The sequence below is a fragment of the Anser anser genome, assembly GCF_964211835.1.
Source record: "Anser anser genome assembly, chromosome: 5".
Classification (NCBI taxonomy): Eukaryota; Metazoa; Chordata; class Aves; order Anseriformes; family Anatidae; genus Anser; species Anser anser.
This window is the reverse complement of record NC_139725.1, coordinates 56,298,814-56,323,574: the sequence shown is the minus strand read 5'-3', so window position 1 is coordinate 56,323,574 and position 24,761 is coordinate 56,298,814. Positions and strand designations below refer to the sequence as shown.

At 45.7% G+C, this 24,761-nt stretch overlaps 1 protein-coding gene across 3 annotated transcripts in view; it reads left to right on the top strand.

Moving 5' to 3' along the window:
- The first annotated feature begins 7,122 nt into the window (after positions 1-7,122).
- Positions 7,123-24,761, top strand: part of LOC310900571 (exocyst complex component 3-like) — a 28,657-nt gene continuing 11,018 nt past the window's right edge. The window contains exons 1-8 of one of the 3 annotated variants that reach the window (XM_083838732.1): positions 7,123-7,790; positions 11,786-12,621; positions 14,273-14,867; positions 16,622-16,739; positions 20,298-20,372; positions 22,103-22,203; positions 23,069-23,161; positions 24,216-24,348. In XM_083838732.1, coding sequence (XP_083694858.1) covers positions 12,339-12,621; positions 14,273-14,867; positions 16,622-16,739; positions 20,298-20,372; positions 22,103-22,203; positions 23,069-23,161; positions 24,216-24,348 — 1,398 coding nt within the window. In that variant the 5' untranslated portion in view covers positions 7,123-7,790; positions 11,786-12,338. Of the gene's footprint in view, positions 7,791-11,400; positions 12,622-14,272; positions 14,868-16,621; positions 16,740-20,297; positions 20,373-22,102; positions 22,204-23,068; positions 23,162-24,215; positions 24,349-24,761 lie in introns of those variants that run through there. The other 2 variants (XM_083838731.1, XM_083838733.1) reach the window with 2 other exon arrangements.

Below are 24,761 nucleotides of genomic sequence, written 5' to 3'. Positions count from 1 at the left end.
TTAGTGAAATGATTCATGTCCCCAGGATGTGAAATGCGAATTAGCTCAGACACACTGGACGAAGGCTTTGGATTCCCCAATAGGCCAGATGAAAACCACGTGCAGACCAGACACAGAGGCTCCCCGTTAGGCTCTGGCCATATAACAGAGGATGGGGATCTCCTGAGGGCAGATCCCTCATGGCTGATCCCTCCCACCCCGTTGTGGTTGTCCTGTGGGCATCGGTTGGTGTTGTGACCGCTCACCTCCTGAATGCAAAAGTGCTGTAGGGTTTTGTTGCCTTGAGTTGTTTCACTTGTGGCAAGAAGATGAGAAGAAGTCATGGAAAATAAATTTGTACCTCTGGACAAGTTTTCTGTTGTTAAGCTTGGATCTCCTGCTGACTTTACACAAGCTGCTGAGATCTTGGGCCTACCCTTGCAGGTGCTGTGAAGATCTAAGCATGATGTTTTCTGTCATCTTTCACTCTGCCCGATTCCCCACCTCCCAAAATCCCCTGTCCTCCTTTCTGCTCCATATCCTTGCCTCTCGTTGCCTGCACCGCTGCCTTGCCTTTTCATAGGCTCTCGGTGCACTTGTCTGGTTTGCTTTGTGCGCTGCTGCATGCACTGTGTTCATAGACAACTGAGGCATGTGAACTGCGTGGTCTCTTGATTTAGTCTGACTTTGCCTTTTAAAAAGAGGCCAAAGATCTCAGCAACGAACCCAAAGAGCTGAAAAAACAAACCACTCCAAACAAGACAGGCAGGAAAATATACAGTGGATCTTTCTGTGCTCTCATAAATAAAAGTCAGACGATCACATGGCTTTCTAAAAATAACACCCATAGCGAGTGTTTCGGTAGGAATAATACTGACCTAGTTTGCATGCTAACCACATGCAAAAGATAAGATGGTGAGGAAAACCCAATTGCCTGATGTGGTATTTGCAATTGTCGAACCAGATCTGATTTGAGAGGTGGTTAATTAGATGTCATATTCTCATCTGGTGGCCCCTCTGGAGGCTTCAGGGAAGAGGGGAAGGGGAGATGATTGCTGACAGGATGGCCCAAAGCAGTCGCTTTCCTTGGTCGTGGGCTATAGGTACATATTGTGCCTGGCTCCCAGAGCCTTGGGGTGCTTTGTGCTGCAGTCACCGAGGGTCCGTATGAGCAGAAATCCTCTTCTGCAGACACAGTCCAGGATGTTCACACCTGGAGAACAGGCAGAACATGTCTGTGCTCAGAGGGCACTACGTATTTGAAGTTGGCTTTACATCTCCATCCAGGAGGCAAGAGCCAGATGGAAACATTTTGGTATCAGAGATGTTCTTTGGCTGCCCAGCTCCTAGCCTGGGGACTCAGTCCGTGCTGCAGCCCTTGTCCCCGTGGCCAGCACTGCAGCAAGGCCCTGGGGTGGGAGCTGTACCCTGCGGGGCTGAGAGAGGCCTGCACTGTGCCTGCCCGCCGGCTCCCTCTCACCCTAGCTGAGGGGTGCTGCTCGTCTGCCGGCCTGGGCCTGGGGCTGCTCCCTGCGGGCAGCTCAGCATCAGTGACCGCAGCCATCGAGGGCTGGCATCAAGCTGCCCACCCTTGTGGGGACAGGCACCCTCTGGGTCCCCTGAACACCAGCCCTATGGGTATTATTGGTTACTATGAAAGGTTATTGGGATCTCAGTGAGATGAGGGGCAGAAGCGGGAAAATAAGGACTGTTAAGATCCTTACTCTGGGATTGCCCATCCTTTCTGTCCCTCTGAGCCACATGCCACCATTATTACATTGTTGAGTGCCACAAGACCTGCTTCCCTTCTCTTGGAGAACTGGGAGGTGGAAACCTGTCCCATGGACTACATAGGTATGACGTAGCTTTGTCTTATCAAGGCCTCCCTGGCTTCTAGGGGGTGATGGACGTGTGCTGCGTGCGCAGCTGGATCCCATCAGGACCTGGCGGTGTTGGGCTCAGCAGATCTCGCCGGGTTATTTCCTCTTGGCATGGCATTAACCGGCAGTCCTTGAGCTGGCAGCCCAGGGACTGCCTCCGAGCTGCTGGAAAGCTGCGGGTGGCTCAGGGACGGCAAGCTGGCCAGCCCGCTGTGCAGTCCCGTCCTCTACGGCTTTGGCACATCTCCGCCTCTCTGAGGCGGCTGCCTAGCCTGCTGCATGTGCTGAAATGGGGGCTGTGGTCCTTTCCAGACTCCGAAATGAGAGCAGAAGCATGTCGGGTAGTGCTTTGTGCGGATGTGGATAAAGCTCTTTTATGACTAACTGATGTGGTTACTTTCCCTTAAGATGATATCCTTTTTATTTTTTTCCTCTCTCATGATAAGTGGTACATGAATTTCTGACTCTCCGAGCAGCCTCAATGCTGGCAAATGCTCTCATTCAGGCAGAGAATCTAGGTCAGCTGTTCATAAGAATAGATCAAGCCTTCATTGAGCAGGGTGGATGGGTCTCCAGCAGGACTGGATTTTTTTTTCCTGGCTTGTTTTGTTCATAACAAGCTTCTACAGTTGACAGGCATTTTGTGGACAGCAGCTATAGCTTCCTGTCAGCAGGTTAGATGCTGACATTACTGATTCAGTGCATCACAGTGGAAAATCAATAATATGAAATATTAATTGTGATTTTTTTCTAAACCTAAGATGGGGCACTCTAATGAAAATCTCTACCTATGTTCAAGAGGGTCTGATTCATGAGACAATACATTATGAGGACTGGGCTTAAATTTTGCCTCTGTTTCTGCACCTATAAATAACATATGCTCTTACATATGGCATCTAATTATGTAATTGCATATGCAGATTAGATAGTCATTTGCATGCTGTCATTAATGACAGCAACTAATAACACTGGCAATTATTTCCAGGCACATATGGTAATGCCAAAGGTTTTAAATATCAGTCAGTACCTGCTATACAAACCAATATCTCTCTCCAACTCTTCTCTTCAAATAATGTTAGAATAAATTAATATCACAAGGTACATCTGCTTCCTGGAACAAGTTGTACCAAGGCAGATCTGTTGTGCTATATATTTTGTCTAAGACTACGGTCCAGCTTGGAGTTCCTGATATATGTGTGTGATGACCCCCCCTGAAACTGTGAAGCAAGGAGAAAGAAAATGTTAATATGTTTTTTTTCTCAGTCATTTTATACATGCAAAGGTGGGGGGAGGCAATTGCTGACATGAAGGACTCAGGTCCCATTTGCCTCTGTACAAAGTGTGATCCATAGCTGCTTTGATCCAGAAGATATTTTACAGCTTTTTGATGTTCCCATTGCACAGACCTAAATGGTTACCCAGGGTAAGGTCAGTAGGAATCTGGTCTAGCGGGTGCCCAGTTCATCTTCTTATCCTCATCAACAAAATCAGTGACGTCTTCTTTTTCCTGACGTAAAATAGGTTTTGAGCATGAAACCTTAAATTTTGCTGCCATTTTGTCCACCAAAGTTGTATTTAACTGTGAACAGTGTGGTAACAGTGAAGGAGACCTTAGTGAACACGTAACCACTACTGTGCCTGGAACCTCAACATTAAAAACTTGTGCAGAAAATGCCAGTAAAACCCAAGTCATTCAAGCAAACAAGCTCCAGACAGATGCCTTAAAATACAGCAATTTTATGCTGTATCACAATCAGTTATATTATATTAGTTTGCAATTTGTGTGACTTTCAATGTCTCTGAGATAGTTATTGTTATGTAGCCATGGAGCACATAAACACCACTCCAGCCTGACTTCCTGCTCATTAAACAGATGTGTACAGCTAAAAGGCTGAATATTCTCTTTGAAACTACAGGAAACAGTCATGCACTTATATCCTTTGTAGGAATGTGGCCTTAATGCGCTTCTATTAATTGAATTTCAAGAGTCAAATAATGTGCTGGAGATCTCAGGTCACAACAACATGACGGATAACATGCTTGTGTAGGATGGATTAAAAATGCCGATTCCTTTTATTTTTGATTTTTCTTGATAATTTATTTATCATCCTTAAAAAGTTATCTAATCTTGGTTCATTGAGGACCACATCTTCCTCTATTGCAGGGGAGAGCTCACTGTGGGTGATGAATGCCGGCGGTGGTGTTGTGATGAGCACTGCAGATGAACACTGCTCGTGTGCTGGCAGTTGGTGCTGTGCAGATCTTGGGAGCTGGGTTAGTGTTTCTGAGTCTTTATATAGCACTCTGTGCTTTGTGGAGAAGTAGGAAGCAACAGAAAGATGGGATACATCCTGACACATTTCCTTTCCTTTACCTTGCCTGTATCTGATGCCTCCTCACAGCCCAAAAGTTTTGCCGACCTCTTGTTGTGTTGGTATTAATTTCTTTCCTGTAAGAGAAGGGGTCAGAATAAGTTGAAGACTCTCACAGAGCTTCCACATCGTGTAGCAGTGCTGAATTTTCTAATGCCACGTCTCTTCTAAACGCTTTTCTGTTTGTGGAAGAAAGCAGAGTGGTGTCGTGTAAATGTTTTATCACCATGCATTTGGGAAGCCTGCTTTATTCAGCCTGAACTCCTGCTGATAAAAATTTAATGCTTCTCATTGTGATCACGCAGACTTTCTCCGCAGTGGTTTCAGAGGATGATTAGCTCTCTCTTAGGACCATTTTGGGTTCCTGTAGCAAACCCATCACTGTATCTTGCTTAAGTCCAATAGTTTAGAGATGAGAGAATATGGAAAATAGAGATTGCAAAAATATTTTTAAACTGACCTTTTTGCAGTGTGACATGACATCTTGTTTAATATCCCGAGCTTTATCAGGACTAGCAGATAAACCAACTCCATGTTTACTGTTGGATGGGAGTGGAGTTCTTACACAGACTGTCCAGAAGGGACAGCGGGAAATGCTGGATGCTGAGCATTTCTGAAAATGTGAAAATATAACAACTTCTTTGGCGAGATGGAGATTTCCATATTCTGCCATAACTGGGGTGCGTGGGCTGTTCCTCCCTGCTTCTGTAGCCAGAGATACCTCGTGAATGATGCATTCACAAACGATGAGTGAAGAGATGGTTGAATTTTGATCTTAAGTTACTATTAAGTTGTGCACAGCTCCTATCTGACAGGTTTCAGGACGTTCAGGAAACCAATCTGTAGTTATGATTTTTAGCCTCCAGATGGTGTCTAACATATGTGCCTGTGGAGCCATGTCAGTACAGTGTTGGTGAAACACTAGAGACTAGAAATTATAGAATCACTGGCCTCTTGTGGCAGCAGGAAAAACATGCAAATGATTTTGGAGTGTGTAAAGTGAATTTTCAGTTCCAAATCTCTGCATATGCTGCTCCATATAGGGCTGTGGGTGTAGCCATGCGTAGGAAGTTTCCTGCAAAATTGAACCTAAATTATTTACCACTGGATCGGATCTATGGGAAAAAATGCACAGAGGAAGCCTGCCAATCTAAGCCAAAATAAAAGATTTGAATAAAATCATTTTAGGTTTGTCTCTGTCCAAATGGATATGGAATATTCATAACACAAGCTTCTAAAAAGAGAAACGCCTCTGGATAAAATCATGGAACGTCTTGAAAAGAGACATGTTGGTGGCTGAGATGATGCATTCTTTATCATGCTAGCAAACCATATCCGTAATTTATTTTTTAGAAAAGCTCTTTCCAAGTAGCATTTACGTCGTAGTTTTCCTCTCTCAGACCTGCCCCTGGAGCATTCCTTGGATAACTCTTTGGCTGGCTCTTAGGATTACACTTTTCTGAGGTTGAGATTAGAAACCAAGGTGGGTAGCTGGTCTCCTAGGGATGTGATCAGACTGACAGCCCTACAGTTACTTCTGTAGCAGAAGTAGTTTCCTAAACTGCTATTACAAGACCATTCAGGACTTGGGCTCTGCAAGTGCTGAAATAACAAGGGTGGACCCTGAGTATTAGGAGATAAGGGGTGAGACGGCTTCTGTGGGTATTACTCCTTCGTGTTTTCCTGGTGCTGTCTTAAGCAGAGAGGCCAGTTTGTCTGTCCTTCAAACCTGTCCTTGGTTTCTCCTGCAAAGTATATACAATTTGCAATTTAACATTAGGTATATATTATATATATTGTTTATATAGAGGTATGTATGGTAGGAGGACAAGGTCAGACAGTGTCTTGTCTCTGCTTACTGCCCTTGCAGGACTCTGGGGAAACAGAGACTTCATCAGCCTGCCTCACGTTGTGGTCCTGATGTTTTTCCTGTTGCTTTTCCTGATAATTGTCATCTATGGAGAACTTGGGAAATAGCCCTCAGAGCTTTACAGAAATGACATTGTGCCCAGCCAACGCTGCAGCAAGCAGCACAGGGCTTTTACCAAACCAGGCTGCCCAGAGGGACCTGTGCACCAAGGGAGGTGAGAAAACCCAAAGGCAAGGAGTAGGCTTTTACTCGCGGGTCTTTAAGCCGCCACACGCCCTGAACATGCCGGCCTCCGCAGGCCGAGGGGTGTTTCTGCCCTTCAGCGTGACACCGGCCCTGGCCTCTCTGACCCAGGGCTGCTGGCCCTCTCCTCTCCCCGAGTCCCCCACAGGTGCTAGTGCCGCTCTAAGGGCTGCAGCCCTCCGTCCTCCCACACCAGTAATGCAAAACCAGCCGCTGGCCTCTGTGCGGAGGTGTGAGGGAGCACGGTAACCACCCTGTGCTCCTCCCTGTATCTGCTATTTCTGCACCTCCCCACAGCTAAATACAGCCTGACTCCAAACAGGCCCTCGAGGTCTCAGTGTATGAGATTTAACAAGTTTGCTTCGAATATTTTATTATCCCAGCGTTTGGTTGAACCTAGTCGCTCATTTTTGTGGTCTGAATAAACTGTTTTTTCCCTAGTGTGTGTTGTATGCTCTCTATTCTTTCTCGTGGATAAATCTTTCTCCCTCTTCCGCTGAAGGCAAGCACAAGGAAGCTGCAATCACTGCAGTATCTTCAATCCTTGCTGGAGATCTGTGGGGAAAAATCAGGGTATGGGAGACTGCAGCTTGGTACCAGTTTCTTTACCGAAGACTAAACTACTGCTCCTGGAAGTATTGCTTTATTCTCTTGCTATGTGGACAGGGTATTTGCAACGCAGGGATCGTTAGGGTCAGTTTGAACATCCTTATAGATAGGCTTCCTACAGTTCATCTTTAAAATTTTTGGGACTGCATGATTTATTTACTTATTCACTATTACTATTATTGTCAAAAGGGGAAACATCTTCCTTAAAACCATGTTTGTTTGATTCTGAAAACAAAAACTAACAAGAAAAAAAAACACCAAAACAAACCAAAACAGAATGAGGCAAAGTCCCCAGGAAATAGCTAAAAATGTTTCAAAGGAACAGCGAACTAGGTTACTAATTAAGTGAAAATTGAGGTCAGTTTGGAACCAGGTCCTCACAATAATGAGGAAAATACAGGCAGTGCAAATTGTACATCACGTCCAAACTTGTTATGTTTCAGCACTCAGGGCAAGGGAAGGGGCAGTTTTCAATTCTCTGGATTGAATTTATTCCCAGGACTTTAGTGTTATTTTATAAGAGCACGAAACTACTGGGACCATGCAGCTGGCCTGTTTGCCTGTCGGTCCATCTGTCTGTTCCCTCCTGATAAATTGAATTCATCCAATTTCAGACAGATCCGGAGCTGGAGAGAAGTCTTAGATTAACTTCTGAAAGAGGTGACAAAAATTAGTGGCTGAGCCGGGAAGAGACTCAAGTGAATGCAGTAAGTAAGAGAGAGGAAGAAAAATTGCCATTTCCCTTCTCCTCTGACCGTGGCTACCCAGCAGTGCCCCTTGGCTGGCCGGGCAGCAGCAGCAGCTCCAAACTGGTGGCAGCTCTTGTGCCTGCTCGGGGTAATGCAAACCTCCTGGAGGAGACGGGGTGCAGCCCGCGGGGAGGGGGCACTGCAGGGAAGCAGCTCCCTTGCTTCTGCTGCTATGGGAAAGGTTGCTTGTGTTAAATATTTGTGTTGCTTTGTTTGCTCTAGCACGCCTCCAAGTTAGGCGGAGAGTAAACAGGGAATTTGGGAAGCAACGGCAAGGAGACCGAGTCTGTGTGCTTAAGATGGAGCTGCTTGGGTAGAGTCTCTGATGTCTAGTAAAGGCTGAGTTCGAGCTGTGTTTTGCTCCTTAGCAGGAGCAGTGAGAGCCTCTCTTCTCTCCTCAACAATGCATTTGCATGAAGTGTGTAAGGATGTATTTGTGCCAGCCACCCTCTGTCAGCTTTGTTAAAAATGACGTACCCACATGAGTATGTTTGAGCAAGGGATCAGATGAACACAGAGAAGCATGCGACCTGCGGCTGCATAATGTCATTTCTTTAGGAAATAAAGATATCTTTAGGAAATAATAATGTGTGTGCTTTCCATGGAATGATTAACGGCTAATTTTGCACAATTAACAAAGCTGGCTCTTGCATAAGACCATAGTGGCAATGCCAGCTGCAATGTCAGACTAGAGGGGGAGCTTCTTGTTTATTTGTTTGATTCTCTCTCTCTCCAAAAAAAGCTTACCTTGCTTATACCACCGGCTGGCTGTTCTGTGATTGCTGATGAAATCAAAGATGGTGTGTGTGGGTGGGGGAACACACTGTCAGGCTACAGCATGGTTTCAGAAAGTGCTTTTGAGTGAATTTATATCCTAGGGAACCACCATGTTTCTGTGCTACACTCTGTGTGTTTTATTACTGCAATTAATATTCTTTTCTGCCAACTTTAATGCCTTTGTTTCAGAATGGTGGAGAGTACCAGCATGTTCTAGAAAAAAAGATGGAAAAAAAAGATATTTCTTTTCCTCATTCTCTCTCTCTTTGCAGATACTGCAGATCCAGCTCTCCTGTTAGGACTCAAGTGTACTTTATATAACAGATGCTACTGAGCACAGAGTTTCCATTGTATATGCCTCACTGTGCTCCTGTAGAATCCCTACAAAGCAAGCAGGAGCATCATTACATTGCTGGAACTGGAATATTAATGTCATTGCGAAGTAATTTCATTTGGAGTGCTAATGGTCTGACTTCATCCAATTAGCATCCAGACCAAACACCCATTGTTCAAGTCAGGCGCACAACCCACTTATTATGAGGAGGTTTTTCCTTTGTAGGCAAAAGAAACGGGAAGCAGCAAGGTGAGGAGTTAAGTCAACAGAGAATCAATAAAGTATCTGAGATACCCACTTGTTTAGTGGAAGCTCCCAAAGACAAAGGAGTTACAGATTTTCCAAGACAGGCAGTGTCAGTGATGTGGGGAGGGTGTGGGCTTTTCCACGACCTTCAAGCAACAGGGGAAACTCCTGAATGCTGGGGATGTTCCCAGAAGATACATTCCCCTTCTTCAACAGTGAGCATTGCAAGGGTAAGGGCAGAAGGAAGAATGACCCCCACAGAGAACGTCACACTGTAGATAAACAGAAGCATTGAAACGCCAGGAACAAGGAGTGGGGGTGCTGGGCTTCCAGGTAGTGCACTTTGAGGAAGAAGAAGGTCATTTGGTATGCCTAACAAAGGAGATTGTTCAGAAGCAGAACTGCTTGTTGCGGTGCCGTGTCCTCGTGGCTTCCTGCTACCTTTCTTTCTGCTTTGAAGGACTCCCCTTGGGTGAGGTGCTCATGAAATGTAGAGGGGAGGAGCAGATGGAAGGTAGAATGCCCTAATTCCCCTGTCAAAACAATGGCTTTGGACAGCAGACAATTCCTCTGCGTTGTGTTAACGCTTGGTGAAAGACCTTTGCTCTGGTGTTATCTTGACATGTGTCAGCTCCTCTGTGGTAAAGGTATAGCCTGCCTGGGGGCTTCGCTTGGCTAGGCATAAAACCACTTGTGTGAGCACTGCAGTGGAGGATATTCCCAAAAGTTTAGGTTTCAAATCCTCGTCTTTTAGCTGCAGAACTTCAGCCTGAGCAGCAAAATAGCATTAGAGACAGAGGGGAGATATCTGTGCACCTCTTACGTGCTGCTAAAGCGCACAGACAGAGAAAGGCAAGCTGTTGGTGGCCTCTTGGCAGCATCTCCTCTCCCAGGGCAGCACATTCCTGCTCGGTGAGACCATTCTTCAACCCTCGCCTTTGGAAAGGAATTGCAGGCAGGAGTACCCAGAGCAAATGAAGACGAGCTGCTGCTCCTGCTGCAGCAGGATGGATGGGGCTCAGCACCCACAGTCAGAAGGGCCATCCCCAACATGCTGTGCCTTTGTAGGGTGCTCATTGCTGCCTGTTCCGTTAGGCAACCGCTGCCTTTGCTTATACACACACATCACCCCTGGTTGGTGAAGCCGGTAAAGGTAGAGCAGCCGAGCTGTCTGGGTTGTTGGTGTTGCATTGCGCAGCTGGGGTGTACCCCAGAGCACTCTTGTCTTGGAGGGTGGCTGCCATAGCTTTGACCCAGTGGATCCAGTGGACCATGGACTAAGAGATCATCCTAGCCTCAGTAAGTCTATCCATCTCTGCTCAGGAACTCCCCACTTTCCACAGGCTCGTGTTTCACTCCCTTGAAAGAACATTTCTGGGAAAATACAGCAATTCCCATAGATCATGTTGCCCCAGTTTATAGCACGATCTGCAATTGCGCTGAATTTAATATTTGTATACTGCAAAGAATCATGCCTGCAGGACTGGCACTTTGACATTCAATTTCCTTCCACAAAGAAGTCTAGGGCGATGATTTTTGTTAGAGCTGGCCTTGTTCGAAAATGCTGATGAAGTGAAACATAAACACATTGTGTTGGAATTTCCATGGGAAAATATTGCTGAAGGGTTTCAGCATGCTCGGAATGCTTCTCTTCTGTACTAACAGGGACTCGGTCGTGTATTAATATATATAGCAGCTATAATATTCCAAAGGAAACATTTTAACTTTATGCAAATAAACAGTAAGGTCAAATAGGAATGTACATAAAAACTTTGAGTTTGTGACTTTTCCACAATCAGGGAAAGCACTGTGTTTCACAACCTTGATATTTCCTACTGGCAACAGCTCAATTATATGACCACTACTGGAATTTCTGTTTATCCTTCTAAATGTAAGGTATTTATTTCCTCCTTCCTATTGTTAATAATGAATCTAATGACTGCGATAACATGCTGGTGAAATTAAACACTGGGTAAAAGAGACAGTAAAATTCCACTAGTTTCCTACTTGGAAACCAAGTAAATGTTATGTTGTTCTGTCATGAAAATGTAGAAAGTCTTGGAAGAAACTGCAGGCATTAAACCCAGAAAGATGACTGCACATATTCTGATTAATCTAGATGTTCTATAGAAAAATTAACCCTTACATTCATGCCCCCCCCCCCAAATCATTCTTGAATATTGTATGGTTTTGAATAAGTACAGCTTGTAATGGTTAATAAAAGACTCTGTCCTCAGCTAATGAAGATCCTGAAGTTCTTAATGCCATTTTTGTAGTAATGGAAAGGAAAAATTATATATAAAACCAACAACAACAACCATTTGCAACTATCTAGCAAACAGCATGTTAAGGATAGCATTTCAGCTTACATGTAAGTGTATTGTCTTTCTTACAGCAGTGCTGGGGCTTTTAAAAATATGTTTTAAATTTGAGCTCCTGGACTTAAATGATATTTTTTGTAAAGGAATCTTTTCTGAGGATTATGGATCAGAACCTTTAACAGCTCAGGACTTAACAATATGATTTTCATACTGGGTGGGCATTAATCTCCTTTGTCTTTCACTATGGGTTGCTGTAGTGGTATGCAAGTTACGTATATATAAATATAAAATAATACTGTGTGTAGTTGCTGGAAAATTGTTAAATCCATAAGCTTGAGATCACTCTTATCTCCTCTGAAGGGTGTTGCTAAACACGAAACCCAACACATCTCCTCTCCTCTGCAGGTTCGCTTCCCTCTTGGCTAACACCCGGCTTTCTGAGAGGTGGGGAAAAACCTGGCTCCAGAGCAAGGAGTGATGTCCTCGCTGAGAAACAGCTCACGTACAGTTGGCACACATGGCGTGTGTGGAGTGTGACGTGTGCTTCATAGAAACTATTAATAATAAACTCTCTTAAACCGATAGGATTGTCATTGAAATAATTGGCAGCGGGCGGCGTGTTTTAGTCATTAGACAATGATTAAAATTCCACTGGCTTTCCCCCGTTGCTGGTGGTTATATCGTGTGTGAGGTTTTTGACATTATTTTCCTAGAACAGAAAGATTACATAACAGGGCTGGCAGCCTATAAAAATTTCCTCACTCAACATGGGCAGGAAACAGGTTAGCTTTCTCAGAAGACAGTTGAAGGTTGTAGCCGCCCAGAGAAAAAAAATCTGGGGATAAATGACTTCTCTGGGAAGTAGCTGCTAAACTTCTACGTGAAACACCACCTTGCACAGAGGAGTTGCTAACACTCTTCTCTGATAGTATTTCCAGTATCTGGATCTGCTTGGATCATGAGGAAGACGATGTATTCCTGGGGAACCTTCACAGGAAGAGACAAGTGGGAGAAAGGGGCTGGTGAAAATGCAAGGATGCTTCCCAAGGCTGGGCATGAGGAAAGAAAGAAGCAGGAAACAAAGAGGAAAAGAAAACTAAAAACTGTGGCAGGCAAATTACTAAAGGCTGTGGCTAGTGGGAAAGAGACAGCAGCAAAGAAGGCTGAAAGTGAAAATGTGGCTGGGAATTTGCTGAAGATGGGAACAAATAGGAAGGAAGCAGAGGGAGAGACGCCTGCAGGTAACCTTGAAGTTATCTCTGTCTCCAGTCCTAGACCTTCTCAGCCTCCTCCAGCTCCGGAGACTCTTGTTTTCACTAGTTTCTGGAATAGCTGATATAAGTGTTCCTCCTAACCATCCTTCAACTAATTTGTTGTCCTTTTTGAGCTGTATGGTTTTTCCTCCGAAATTTCTGTGTTTCTTTCCCTTTGCCTCATGAGTATTTCTCTTTGCCATACTTAGACTATCCCTGCAAAGACTCCTGATGCGTCTTCTAAAAAGGATGATGTGCGTTTGACTTGTTCCCTGTAGGGTGTGACTGTGCCGTTCTTCCACAGATGGGCAGGGGGAGGTGGGTTGTACATGGGTTAATTGTAGAAGGAAACATTTTCTATGCGTTGCATGTGTTGAGGCAGGATGAGTGCAGCTTGCTAGACCCCTGCTGAGCAGCTTGCCCATTTCTTTACTGGAGATCCTTGCATTAACTGCGTCCCCATTTTGTGTCATGTTCCTCCCTTCAGTCCTGTTTAATTTAATTCTATCTACACAGACATGTTATTTCACAGAAGAAAGTTAGGATACGTGTGAAAGATAATTGAAGCTAATACTCTCATGCTTTGCTCTAAGCACACCCAAAGCTGTATCCTGAATTGATTCCAGTGTCTCACTGCTTCTGTCCTGGCTTAACTTTTCATGGGTCCTCATCAGATTTAAGTTTTCTTCTGGGCTCTGCTCCAGTTGTCTTTGGGGAAATCTTGTTAACACTTTGTTACTCGGTTTCATCATCTGTAAAATGCACAGGAAAAGAAACTACCGCTTTGTGCAGCTGTTGTGAGATTAGTTTAATTCTTAATGGCGGGTTGAGTGTGATGGTTAAGATACTTTGGAAGCAAGCAGCAGTGAAAAACTTCTCCCATCATCTTCTGAACTTTAAAGATTTGTTACCTGTCTTGTGAGGGTGCCCGGTGATCAGAGCAGTGTCTCGGTCACCACGGCTTCTTGCAGACACCGAAGCTGTGAATTCCCATTGCTAATGCAGTGCAGATAGCCCAACTTTTGATTTTCACTTTTGGACACAATAGTGCACGCAGCTATTTGGCCTAGTTCAAGGGCCCTGGTCTGCAGTGAGAAGCCTTGGTTTAGACAAGAGGCAACAGTTCGGTAGGAGTGACACACTCAGTGCAGCCACAGGAGGCTGCGAGCAGGAGGGAGAGGCCTTACGAGAGAGTTTGCAGCACGTTGTCCTGCCAGGGTTTCTGCACAGAGGACAGAGGGTTCCCACTGGGCTTGACTTTTGGCTGCGTGCTCCTTCAGAAGATGTCCTTTCTGTAATGCTTTTGTTCTGGCCCAAAGGTACTTTCCTTAATGAAAGATTGACGTTGATAAACCCACATTGCCCACAATAGGATCTGGGATCATCACGGAAAGATGAAGAAGACATGTCTGCAGGCTTAGTTAGCCTGAAGGAGAAAGGAAGAGAGAAAGAGTGCTTGCCCCAAGGAAAGTAAGAGGTGCAAGTGCTAAGCCTTAAGTAAGGGAGGTGACATTTTGTAGATTCTGAGGCTTTCTGGGATACCTGTGAACTATGTACTTCAACATGTGGATATTCAGGCGATGGGTCCTATAGAGGAGTGAACAAACATCAAGCTGAGTTGTTACTCTCTCTATTGCAGAGGAAACCGTCTGTGAATTCATTGAGCAAGGAAAATTTTTTCAAGCTTGTAATTGTATTTCTGATCTGGAGCATTCTGGAAGCGATGCTGTGGGAAAGTCTGAGTCACTTTATACGCTGCTGGCTGAACGAATGTGGGCTGTGGTGGGAGAAGCACTCTGTGGAAGTGATAGGATGCTCCTGGAGCCGCTGCAGTCGGTGGGTGAATCGCTGAAGTGGGAGAAGCAGAAGGAAGAGGAGTGGCTTGGCCGTGACCAGGAGATGGAGTCCGTTTCCACCTGGCACCCAAACTTCTGGAAGAAAGATCTGGAGGAGAAACTGATGCAGTACATGGCAGCCCAGATTCCCCGCTTTGTTCCCACGTGTAACACCAATGAGGCTGCACTAAAACAGCACCTGAGTCAGCTGGAAGCAACATTTCTTCCCAACCTGGAACACAAAAGCAGCTTCTTCAAGGAAGCAGGACTGCTTGTCACCTATGCCCAGTGCTGCCATGCCTCTTTGTCCTCTCACCTTTCCACCCTTACTGACAATAAGCACTGTACCTTCAGCCAATGTCTTTTAGTTTATGAATGGTGCCTTAACATGTACAAAAGGTATGTCTGGAGGACTTTCTTTCCTCTACAGGTTTTCTGTTTCTCTCTAATCTTCAGTTCTGAGCACAATCTCCATTTCTTGTTAATGCAGTGATTTTCGGGGCATAAAACCAGACAGATCTTGCTGAGTTTAGATTTGCCCATTGCCTGTTTTATCTTCTGTTCTCTCAGAACCAGAAGCTTTCTAGTTGTACTACTGCCTCTGTCTAAATCCCTTGTACTGGACTCAGGGCTTTCCCTGATATACGCAGACAGGATTTCTCTGCTGGACTTCTGTTGGACATGTGCACAGAGTCCTCCTTTCCTGAGCAAGCTGATGGGAATTTCTTTTCTCCTATTAAGCCGTTTTTAGCAAGCCCCAGAATGGTCCATTTACTCCAGAATAATTTACTTTTGCCTTGATGTCAGCATTATGCTCTGTGGACTTCTTTATTTGTCTCCTTGGCTCACTTGCTGTTTTATCTGGCTTGCAGTCTGACCAGTTGTTTCCATATTTCCTGCACTCAGGCCACAGGAAAAAATACAGCAGATCATTTAATTCATACCCAAGTTTGGGAAAATGGTTGTGGCTTACTTGGTGATCTGCAAAGCAGCTCATCTGGGACCTTCTGGCCCAATGCAAATTCAAAGCTTTCCACCGAGAATTCCTGCAGGTGTCATTGAAGCCTGGAGCTACTTTGCTTTCTTGCGATTTCTTTTTGTATTGCAGTGGTAGATGAGGTGTTTCATTCTCTGTGTTCGTGGTTACTTTGCTACTTAACAGCTCCAATTTACTGATTTCCTACTAGTTTTCAGTGCTTTGGCTTGTTTGATTGCTTCCGTCCCCACCTAGAGCTTCTCTGTTCCTTGTATTAACTGCACCATAAATACTTGGTCAGCTGCTAATCAGATGGACTCTTCCCTTCACCAACTCTTGAAGGAGTGGGACAGCGTGATGGGTACACATTGGTGCATGTTATCCTCAGAGACATGGGAGACATGAGGCCAGGATGCATCCCTTCTACTGCTACTTTTATGGGTTTAAAATGGTAACATTTTGGTTTTGGATAAGATTAATGGATTGATGAAATACCAAAAACTTACATGAAATTGGAGGTGAATAATTACTTAATTTAAATATATAAAGAAAAGTCCAGAGACAGGAAAAATGTGTTATGCAAATGCTGAATTTCTTCAAGAAAAAAAAAAAAAAAGGCAAGAGCAGCCTGTGACTGTGTTAGGGTCAGAAGACGGTGAAGAAAATGGAAACGAGGAGAGATGCCAGACTGACTTTAGGAAAAATAAAAACAGTCTTTACAATTTGGATTCTTCTCTCTGAATACAGTTACAACCTTAGTTAATGCTCATGTGTAGATGCAATTATCCTCGTCTATAGGTGCTTTTTATTATAGACCACTTTCCATTCAGGTGGAATATCTTACACTTGTAAAATTGTTCCTATATGGAAGTGGGTTTGCATAGCTGCGCCCAAGCCCAGGAAGGAATTCAGCAGCAGGAGAGTGAAGGGGAGAGGGAAACAGAGAGCAAAAAGTATAATTTGGGCAGCGAATTTAGGAAGAAGGAAAAGAAACAGCAAAAAGCACAGTCAGCAAAAGGGTATGAAAGAGATGTTCAGCCGTGCTGGGGCTGCTCCAGTGCTGCAAACACTGGGTGTTTGCTGTGCTCCGGGTGAGCCAGGGGCACAAAACAGGGGTGCCAGGTGGGAGAAGGGCCGTGAGTCACTGGGAAACTGAGCTCTTGTTTTCTGCACACAGCAGCAGCGGGACATGCCTGAGACCCAGGCAGACCTCCCAGCACAGCCTTGCCATTGACGTACAGAGTCTCGTGTGGATTATTTTGAAGACAGAGGAAAAGTTACTTGCAGTCACCCGGGTAAGAGTTCAGTAGTTTTACCCCAATCTGCCCGTTGTACTCACCCCCTCGCAGCCCTCTCCAGCCTGCTAGACTGGCACTGCTGAGGTTATAACAAAGATTATTTCCCGAGCCCAGCAAAAGAAAACATGCAGCTGGTGCGCAGGGGGCACAGCCCCTCTATAAGGTCTGAGCAGGGCATCCTGCCTTGCGGTCCCACAGACAACCTCAGTTCAAGGGCTGCAGCATCTCCTTTTCTCAGCAAATCTCCCCCTCCGAGAAGTGCTGTCTAGGCACGTGGTGCACCAGCAAAGCAGGGGAGATGTGTTACAACAGTGGGGAGTTCCAGAGGAAACCATGGTGTCTGGAAATTTCAGCAGGGCCTTTTAGATTCAGCCAAAGCCTAAATGCAGCACCGGGAGTTACCACACGCATCTTCTCTCTCACTTTCCCTTTCTACTCCCCCCTGACCCCCCCTCCCTGAGCAAAGGAGGGGAAGCTCCATGGCAAACTGCTGAATCACCTGAGGGGGAGTGCTCTAAATTGCAGAGATTCTCAAGTCCCTTTCCCACCAAGGTTTTCATAAACATGGGAGTAGAGGCACCAGCTGGTGACAATATGCTTAAAACCTACTGCTTTCAGTGTTTGACATTAAGCATCTACGGGCTGTTTCAAATTATTACCCCGGGGAAGACCACATGTTCTTAAGGGCTGTTTTTAGCACGCATTTCAGTGAAGGAAATGACTACACTCAGGGTAGTGCCGGTGAGGTTATCTCAGAGCATGCCACTGAGTCACTGACAAACCCTCAAAGCTACTGACTAACAGTGATGAAGAATTTAAGTCTTTTTTTTTTTTTTTTTCTGATGTAATGGCTGGAGGAAGCTTTTGTTTAACATGGGCATTCTGCTTTCCTGGTACACCGTGCACTGAGTGAGCTCACCTGGATCTGGCGGTGGCTCCGAGTGCTCGTGCCATGGTGCTCCAGGCTGGCTGCATTTCTTCAGGCATGCTTGGATCTGGAAGCATTGCAGAGCTGGGATCGCTGTGGAGCACGGCACAGCACAGGCCCAGCTCAGCTCAAACCTGGCCAACTTTGGACCAGCCCTGGGTTCAAGCTAATAAGCTTAAGTGGACCTGAGCTCGCTTCATACGGACAAACTGTTCATGTCTTTTCACTCAGCTCAGTGGCATAGCTTATAAAACCTGCTTTATTCCTTTATTTCTTTTTCCAGGATAGTTCGACACCTCATTACTCCAAATATATAGGAAGCTGACATTGAGCAAATACCCTGAGTTATCACTAAGTGATCATAATGTATAACTGTGACTGTAAATCATACAATGCTGGGTTTGCCACTTCAATGGATGACCACATTTTTCTAAATGAGAAGAGTCTGAGCAGAATAAGCAATAGCCTACTCTGCCTGTGAATACCCGGCTTTGTCACTGGGAGTGCCAGCCCGGTACCTGTGCAAACTAAAAGCATTTTCAACAGAAGTGATGAAAGCTGTGACCACATCAGAGGGTGCTGGCTGCTCAAACGCCATGTGGGGTTCCAACCTCCTAGTGGGGGACGTGGCCAACTCCGGGTACAGGCAGCATTACCTCAGCACCGACACCTCTACGGCAAGGGGCCTGCGTGCCTTTGAGGGTGCAAAGCTGGTGAACTGGAAATTATGGTGCAGTTGGCGGGGTTGTTGATGAGCTACCCCTGTCCTTATGTACTGGGGAATGTGGCATGAACGAGGGGCAAACCTTCCAGTGAGAAGTCAGGGTTCATTCTAATACTGAGAGGTGGAAAATGAACTTCTGTCCCCTGCTTCTGTGGCCTCAGCTCAAAACTGACTGTCCAAAACCAGGGCAAAAACTGGAGGAGGGTTTAGAATGACCTGCAAAGGATCACTTGGGTCAGAGTCTTCTTCCCACCCTCCCCCTGTTTTTTCAAGTAGATGAAAAGAGGACTGAGATGTGCACGTGCTTTGGAGAATTTGGGCCGAGGCCCTGCTGCTGCCCAAATGAACAAGGCCGTGCACTAGTTCTGCCTGCTGGTTTGTCAGTGGTGTGCTCCCACACAAGTTGAACATCTTAGACGATTTTGGCATTTGGTAACGAGGTAGAGGTCTCAAGGATGTTAAATACTTGCATGTTTAAAAAAAGTAGCAATTTGACAGATGAGAGAGACCCAAATTACAACCCAGTCCTGTGTGTTTTCCGAGAGGCAGCAGCTGGCTGGGCCATTAGCACTGGTGGGCTGGCCGTCCGTGGACCTAAAGCTTTTACAGCACGAGGTACCACATCTTGGTCAAAAAGAGAGGACAAGGAAGAAGCTGGAGGTTATTCATGGGCCTGCTTGCTACATCAGAAGTTTTGGTCCTCTCCATGCTGGAGCTCTGGGTAGCCAGTGTCACTGCAAGGGCTAAAAACGGGCAAGGTTGTGCTAATTCAGACACTGCCCGATCCAAAGGAACTAGGTACTCTGTCTCAACAAGTTATTGCCTTGCAGAGATCAACTAAATGTGTGCTTTGTCCCATTACGGAGCAAGACCTCCGTGTTGGCTTAAACTGATGCATTTTGCTTTGCAGCTGGGGCAGGCTAGAAATGTTTCTGCAGCCCAGCTGGTATCTGTTATCTCCGCACATGGCGTTAACACAATTGCCCACAGTCAGGTGATAGCAGTGCTCTGGGAGAAAGGAATTTTCCTTTGGTTGTTTACAACTGCTTATTTGCCTTTGTTCAATGCTTTTTCAATGAATATGGCAGAGCAGTTGTTTTGAATATGCTTTTGATGAAATTCTTAAGTGACAGTCACAAATTTCCTAATTCATCAGCCAGAAAAGAACAAAGACACAAGGGGAATGTCAGACTTTACATTCTTTCTATTTCTTTGGCAAAAGATGCAGAAATGAATGAGTAAATGAGCCTGGCTTTTGAGTTTAAAGCTTCTATGAAGGTCAGATCGTGTTTTAAGCAATGAGCCCTTTCTCTGCAGCATTAGTTTTGTTTTTATAGTCTATTCAAAATAACACAAGCCAGCCAAGTCTTGGGAAATTTCCCATCCTGCAGCCTCATGGAGCTCATCTCTCTGTGACAGTAGCTCTAAACACTAACCCGACTCCTATTTGCACTCACACGTCCCTGGCTCAAGTGAAGGAATGCTTTTAATTAGTACTGGCTGGCTCATGTGGGTGCTGGCTGGAGCTAGGAAGGGTGGAAAATCTCAGATACAGTAGCTGGCAGCGCAGCGCTGTGTCTAAATGTTGTTTTGCTGTGTGGGTGCCTTCATTTGAGCTAAGCTAACTAGGGAAAGCTGTAGATAACCCGAGCTGACACAGGGATGAAAGGAAGCTGCAAATCTTTTAAACTCAAACAAACAACGCAGAACAAAGCAGAACAATGTTATTAGGTCAGCTGGAAGCCAAGCTTTGGGTTAAATGAGATGGCCAAAAAATGGTGGCAGAAATTCCTCTAGTCCAAATGCATAACGAAGAGGCTGGGAAACCTAACTCGTTATAAATACCATTGTATCTCAACTGCTTTTTTTTTTTTTTTTTTTTTTCATGTATATATGTATTTAGAAGGAAGTAGGGAAAGCCCTGGAAGAAGCTTTTGACATTGGGAAAACCCCTTGTGCAGATGCTGCGGTCATTCAGGTAAACTGGGGGGTAATTGAAAAGCTCACATCCTTTGGGGCAGTCACGCTGTTGCACACAACTCTGTAGGTATTTGGCAAGATCCAGTTTTGCTTGTCTTGGTCTAAGCTCAGTGTGTAACAAGCTTGCAAGTTAGCTGCCGTATTTAAACTCCATCTCTTTACCCCCAAACCTGTTTTTCTCTTGTGCACGTGTAAGGAAAGCTAAACTAACTGAGGAAAGGATGAGTCTGAGATTAGCTGATTCATGCGGAAGCTGCATTTACACCTGGATTTCCATTTAACCCTGTGGAAAATGGTGGTGTAAGTTAGCCAGTCTGCCCTCTGTGAGTTCTGCACCGCAGCAGAGTGCTCTTATAAAACAAGTGGGAGCTGCTGAGTCGTGGCAGATCCCCTCATCTGGCAGTGCAAAGGCAGGCAGTGTGTTCCCTGCTGCCCCGACTGGTTAGGTAGTGTGAGGGATGACTCCAGAGCATAACGAAACTGGCTGCTCAAAGGGCATCACAGAAGCATACTGCAGATTTATGAACAGGGGGTATTTGGATCAAGACCTGCAGGAGGCTTCAAATAAATCCTAGAGTTTACATGTGGACTCAAGTGATGCTAGATGGAGATCAGGGCCAGCTGACGTGGCCCTCGTATCAGCTGATATGTTGTGGATATCGTCCTTGTATCTCCAACATCTGGCCATGTCTCAGCACGGATGGCTTTGCTGTGCTGTGTACATAGCTGGCAGTTTCGAATGCTCTGGAGCAGGTGATGAAAAAGCCTGGATAAATTGGCAACCGTTATGAAATTACCGCCTCCTCGATTTTCTCAGGCTGACACCTAAAGATCAGATAGCAAATGAGCAAGGTGATGTGGAAACTCATCATCCGTGGTTTCCTGACACTTTGGGGAACTGTGTTTTATCCCGTCCCTTTTGGTGAACTTTTACATCTGTTGTGAGCAGTGGAAAAAAACCTTCCCAATGTGAGTCACCCTTTGTCTCTCGCTGATGCTTCCCAGAGCATCGGGAGAGCACAGCACACAAGTCCATCTGGCTCCCTTTATCCATCTGGCTCTCTTCCCCTTGCAAGCTTTTGTTTCCACGGAGCAACTAATGGACAGCGTTAAGCTGCCACCTGCTCGAGCCTGCCCGCTGCGGGATGGGTTTGGAGCTGTCTGGCACAGCCCACCTGCTGCAGGCACCTGGGCCACCGGACGGGGTCAGAGGGGCGAGACAGGCACCGTGGGGCTTAAAGCACGTCGCTGTGTCAGGCCTGAGGGCTGGAGCTGGGCACCGGGCACCTGCCTTGTTCAGACATCCCCGACAGAGGCTCTGGGCACACCGTTTGGGCTGCCTAAACTTTTCTGGTGGCTGCACCCAGATTTATCTGTGAGGGCGAGCCACACAGACCTGCAGGTGTCCCCACGGGCAGCAGATCTTGGTGTGCTCTGAGCTGCAGTGCTGGACATGGCAGAGAGTGTTTGTAGGGACAGACTTTCTCCTGAGCACAGGACTTTACGCCACCCTGTTCACTGCAGCGAAAGCAGTGGTAGCAAAGTTGTAGGATCAGGCATTAAAATCAGACTCCTAAAAATACTTTCAGTCACACAAAACTGAAAAAGAAGTTGTTCCCTAGAAGGCAGAGGGGTTTGCAGCAGAGTAAAGGATGGGATGTATTCCTGATCACTGTATAAGGAAAAAATAGCTTTGGCCCGTTCTCCTCTCCTGCCTTGAATCCACAGATATTCAAAGAGAAGACAGAGGCTGCCCAGCACATCAGCGAGAGCCTAAGTGAGAAAGTGGAAGCTGTGTGCCTGGAGGAGTGCCTGAGCTTCCTGCAGAGGTAAGGGGGATGCTATTTTCCTCATCAGCATGTCCTCAGTGCCCGAAAGAAAAAAGTCCTGATGAGACTGGTGGTTCTGTGTCCAGCTTGCTCTGCCGTCACCCCTCTTATGTTTTATGGCTGTTTCCCAGAAAGAGGGGCAGCCACGTGGCTGATGCCCAGGCATGTTGTTTGCTCCTGGCTCCCTGTAAGGGGGAGAGCTCTGCTCCATTGTGCTTCTCAGAAGACACATGCCTTGTTCTTATCCTCTGCCTTCTCACCATTTCTTCTGTCTCCCTTCACCTGCATTTTAGTCTTAGGCATCTCCCTCCCTTTGCATCATGCAAGGCAGAAAACGCTAATAAATACTGCTGGCTGTAGATGAAGTGTTTCAGAAGGAGATGAGATTTAAGATCTTTGCTCTGCACATTATAATGGGAAGGAAATTCCTGTAAATCAGAATTGTCCAGGAGCCGTTTGTGAGCCTGAAGCTGTGAGGAAGTGGTCAATACATGTGGGTCGTGCATGCACGCTGAGGCTTTTACTGTTCTGCAGCTTTATCATCAAAGCCTGAGTTGCTTCCCAGAAGCAAGTGTTGCAGCAACAGCAATGATAAGACGAATCCCCTGCTTCTTAATCCATAGAATTGGCATCCAGGCAGGTCAAGGGCTGTTCCCATCCCATCGTAGTGCTCTCTTTCCTCACGAACTGGGCAGGACAGAGACCATCTTTGTCCAGCTCTAGGTCCCCCCTCAGGGACTGAAACCACGTGCAATAAAAATACAAGCAACCACAGAATATTTCTCCTGTTGGCTGCTAGGATAGTGCTGTCAGATGTGTTACAGAGCATACCAGCTTCAAAATATGTCTTTCTTTTTTAATTTAGCTATGAAAATGAAGTAAGAAACTTTCTCCAGATTGATGGCTGCCCTGGGATCTGCAGCAGCTTACGGATCCTCGAGAACTGCTGCATTCTCAGGTTAGAAACCAGACCCCAGTGGCACATGAGGCAAAACGAATTTTCTGAATTTTCTGTGGGGACACCGTCCTGGCCAGCCCTGCCGGGTGCTGCGTTGTGGTTCCCTTCCCATGCCTGATTCTCCCTCATTAGGAAAGCCTCATAAATGTTGCACTGAGACTCAAGTGCTTACGTACTTCAAGGTAAGCCCAAGCTTAAGTGCTTTGCTGAATGAAACCCTGCCGAACGCACCAGGCTTTCCCCGGGGTTGTTAGGAAGGAGGGAAGCAATAAAGCACAGAAGGCTGGGGGAGGCTGTTTGCACCTACAAGCTAATTTCAGAAGTGCTTGCAGCAATGGGAAAACAAGGTTGCTTCTGTTCTTCCTGTGTAAAATTATCTGAGGATCTCTGGAGTCAGCAAAACGCCCAGATCCACCATATGCACGATGCTTCCTTGACACGGGAACACTGCCTTGAGCCTCGGTAGCTGTTTTGTTTGATGTGTGTGCACATTGCTGCTGCTGGATCCCTAACTGAATACTTATGAGACTCTTTTATGTAATTCTTCACAGAGATACTGAAAATGAAGTTACACAATGAGCTTTTCCAGAAAGTAAAATGTCTGGTTTCAAATTGGTGATCATTTTGACAAGGTTTTGCTGACTTGAAGACTGTTCTGATGGGATATAATTCTTCACCATGTATTTGCAGGGTGTCAAAGGCATACAGGATGCTCACCAACCCTCTCTTTGTCAAGGCCACTTAACGCCTTCTAATTTTTTGAAAATCCTAGCACTTTTACTTATCTAAGCTCACTAGTGATGGGTACAAGTGGCATTTTTATGCTTTTGAGCTTTTATGTCCTTGTGACAGCATCTTAATGTGGGCTGTCCAAACTATGCGTATGTATCTGTGGGTCACTGAGACCCTGTGCTAGCCCTACACCCCAGCATGTGCCAAATACCCAAATATCCAGACAGTCACGCTGGTTATAGTGGGAAGAGTTTTGATCTGAGAGAATAGCCTGATGTGATCTGATCAACTGTTTCCATATCCCTTTTTGTTTTTGGTACAGAACTGCCTGGTGTAAGCTAACATACATTTGCAGTGCCAGCACTGGTCAGGATGCTAAGGTAAAAGGATTTCTATACAGGATGGAAGATGAGATTACAGAGCATTTTCTGCAGACAGTCACTTCTAAAGTCAAGGTATGGGAGACCCATGTTAGCACTGAGTATTTTCATACTGCTGGGCAAGCACCCCCTTCATTTTCATGTCCTCATTTGGAAAGGATTAAAATATGGTGTGATCTTCAGGCCCAAACAAGGATTAAAACAAGGTTTGATCTTCAGACCCTCCTCTGCCTTGTCTCAAGCTGCGTATTGACAGCTTCATCTTTTCCAGTTCCTCTTGTCTGTGGTATTTACTGTTGTGCTAGAAATAGGTACCCCATGCTTCCCCTGGGGACCCAGGCCCCAAGCGTTGAGCTCCACTTGATGCCTATTCATCCCCTGCAGCTGGGTGTCTTCCTGGAGCAGTGATAATTCCCAGAGCTAATATCACACAGATACATTTTACCCAGGATTAGAGCTACTGCCACCCGTTTTTCATAATTTTAGAT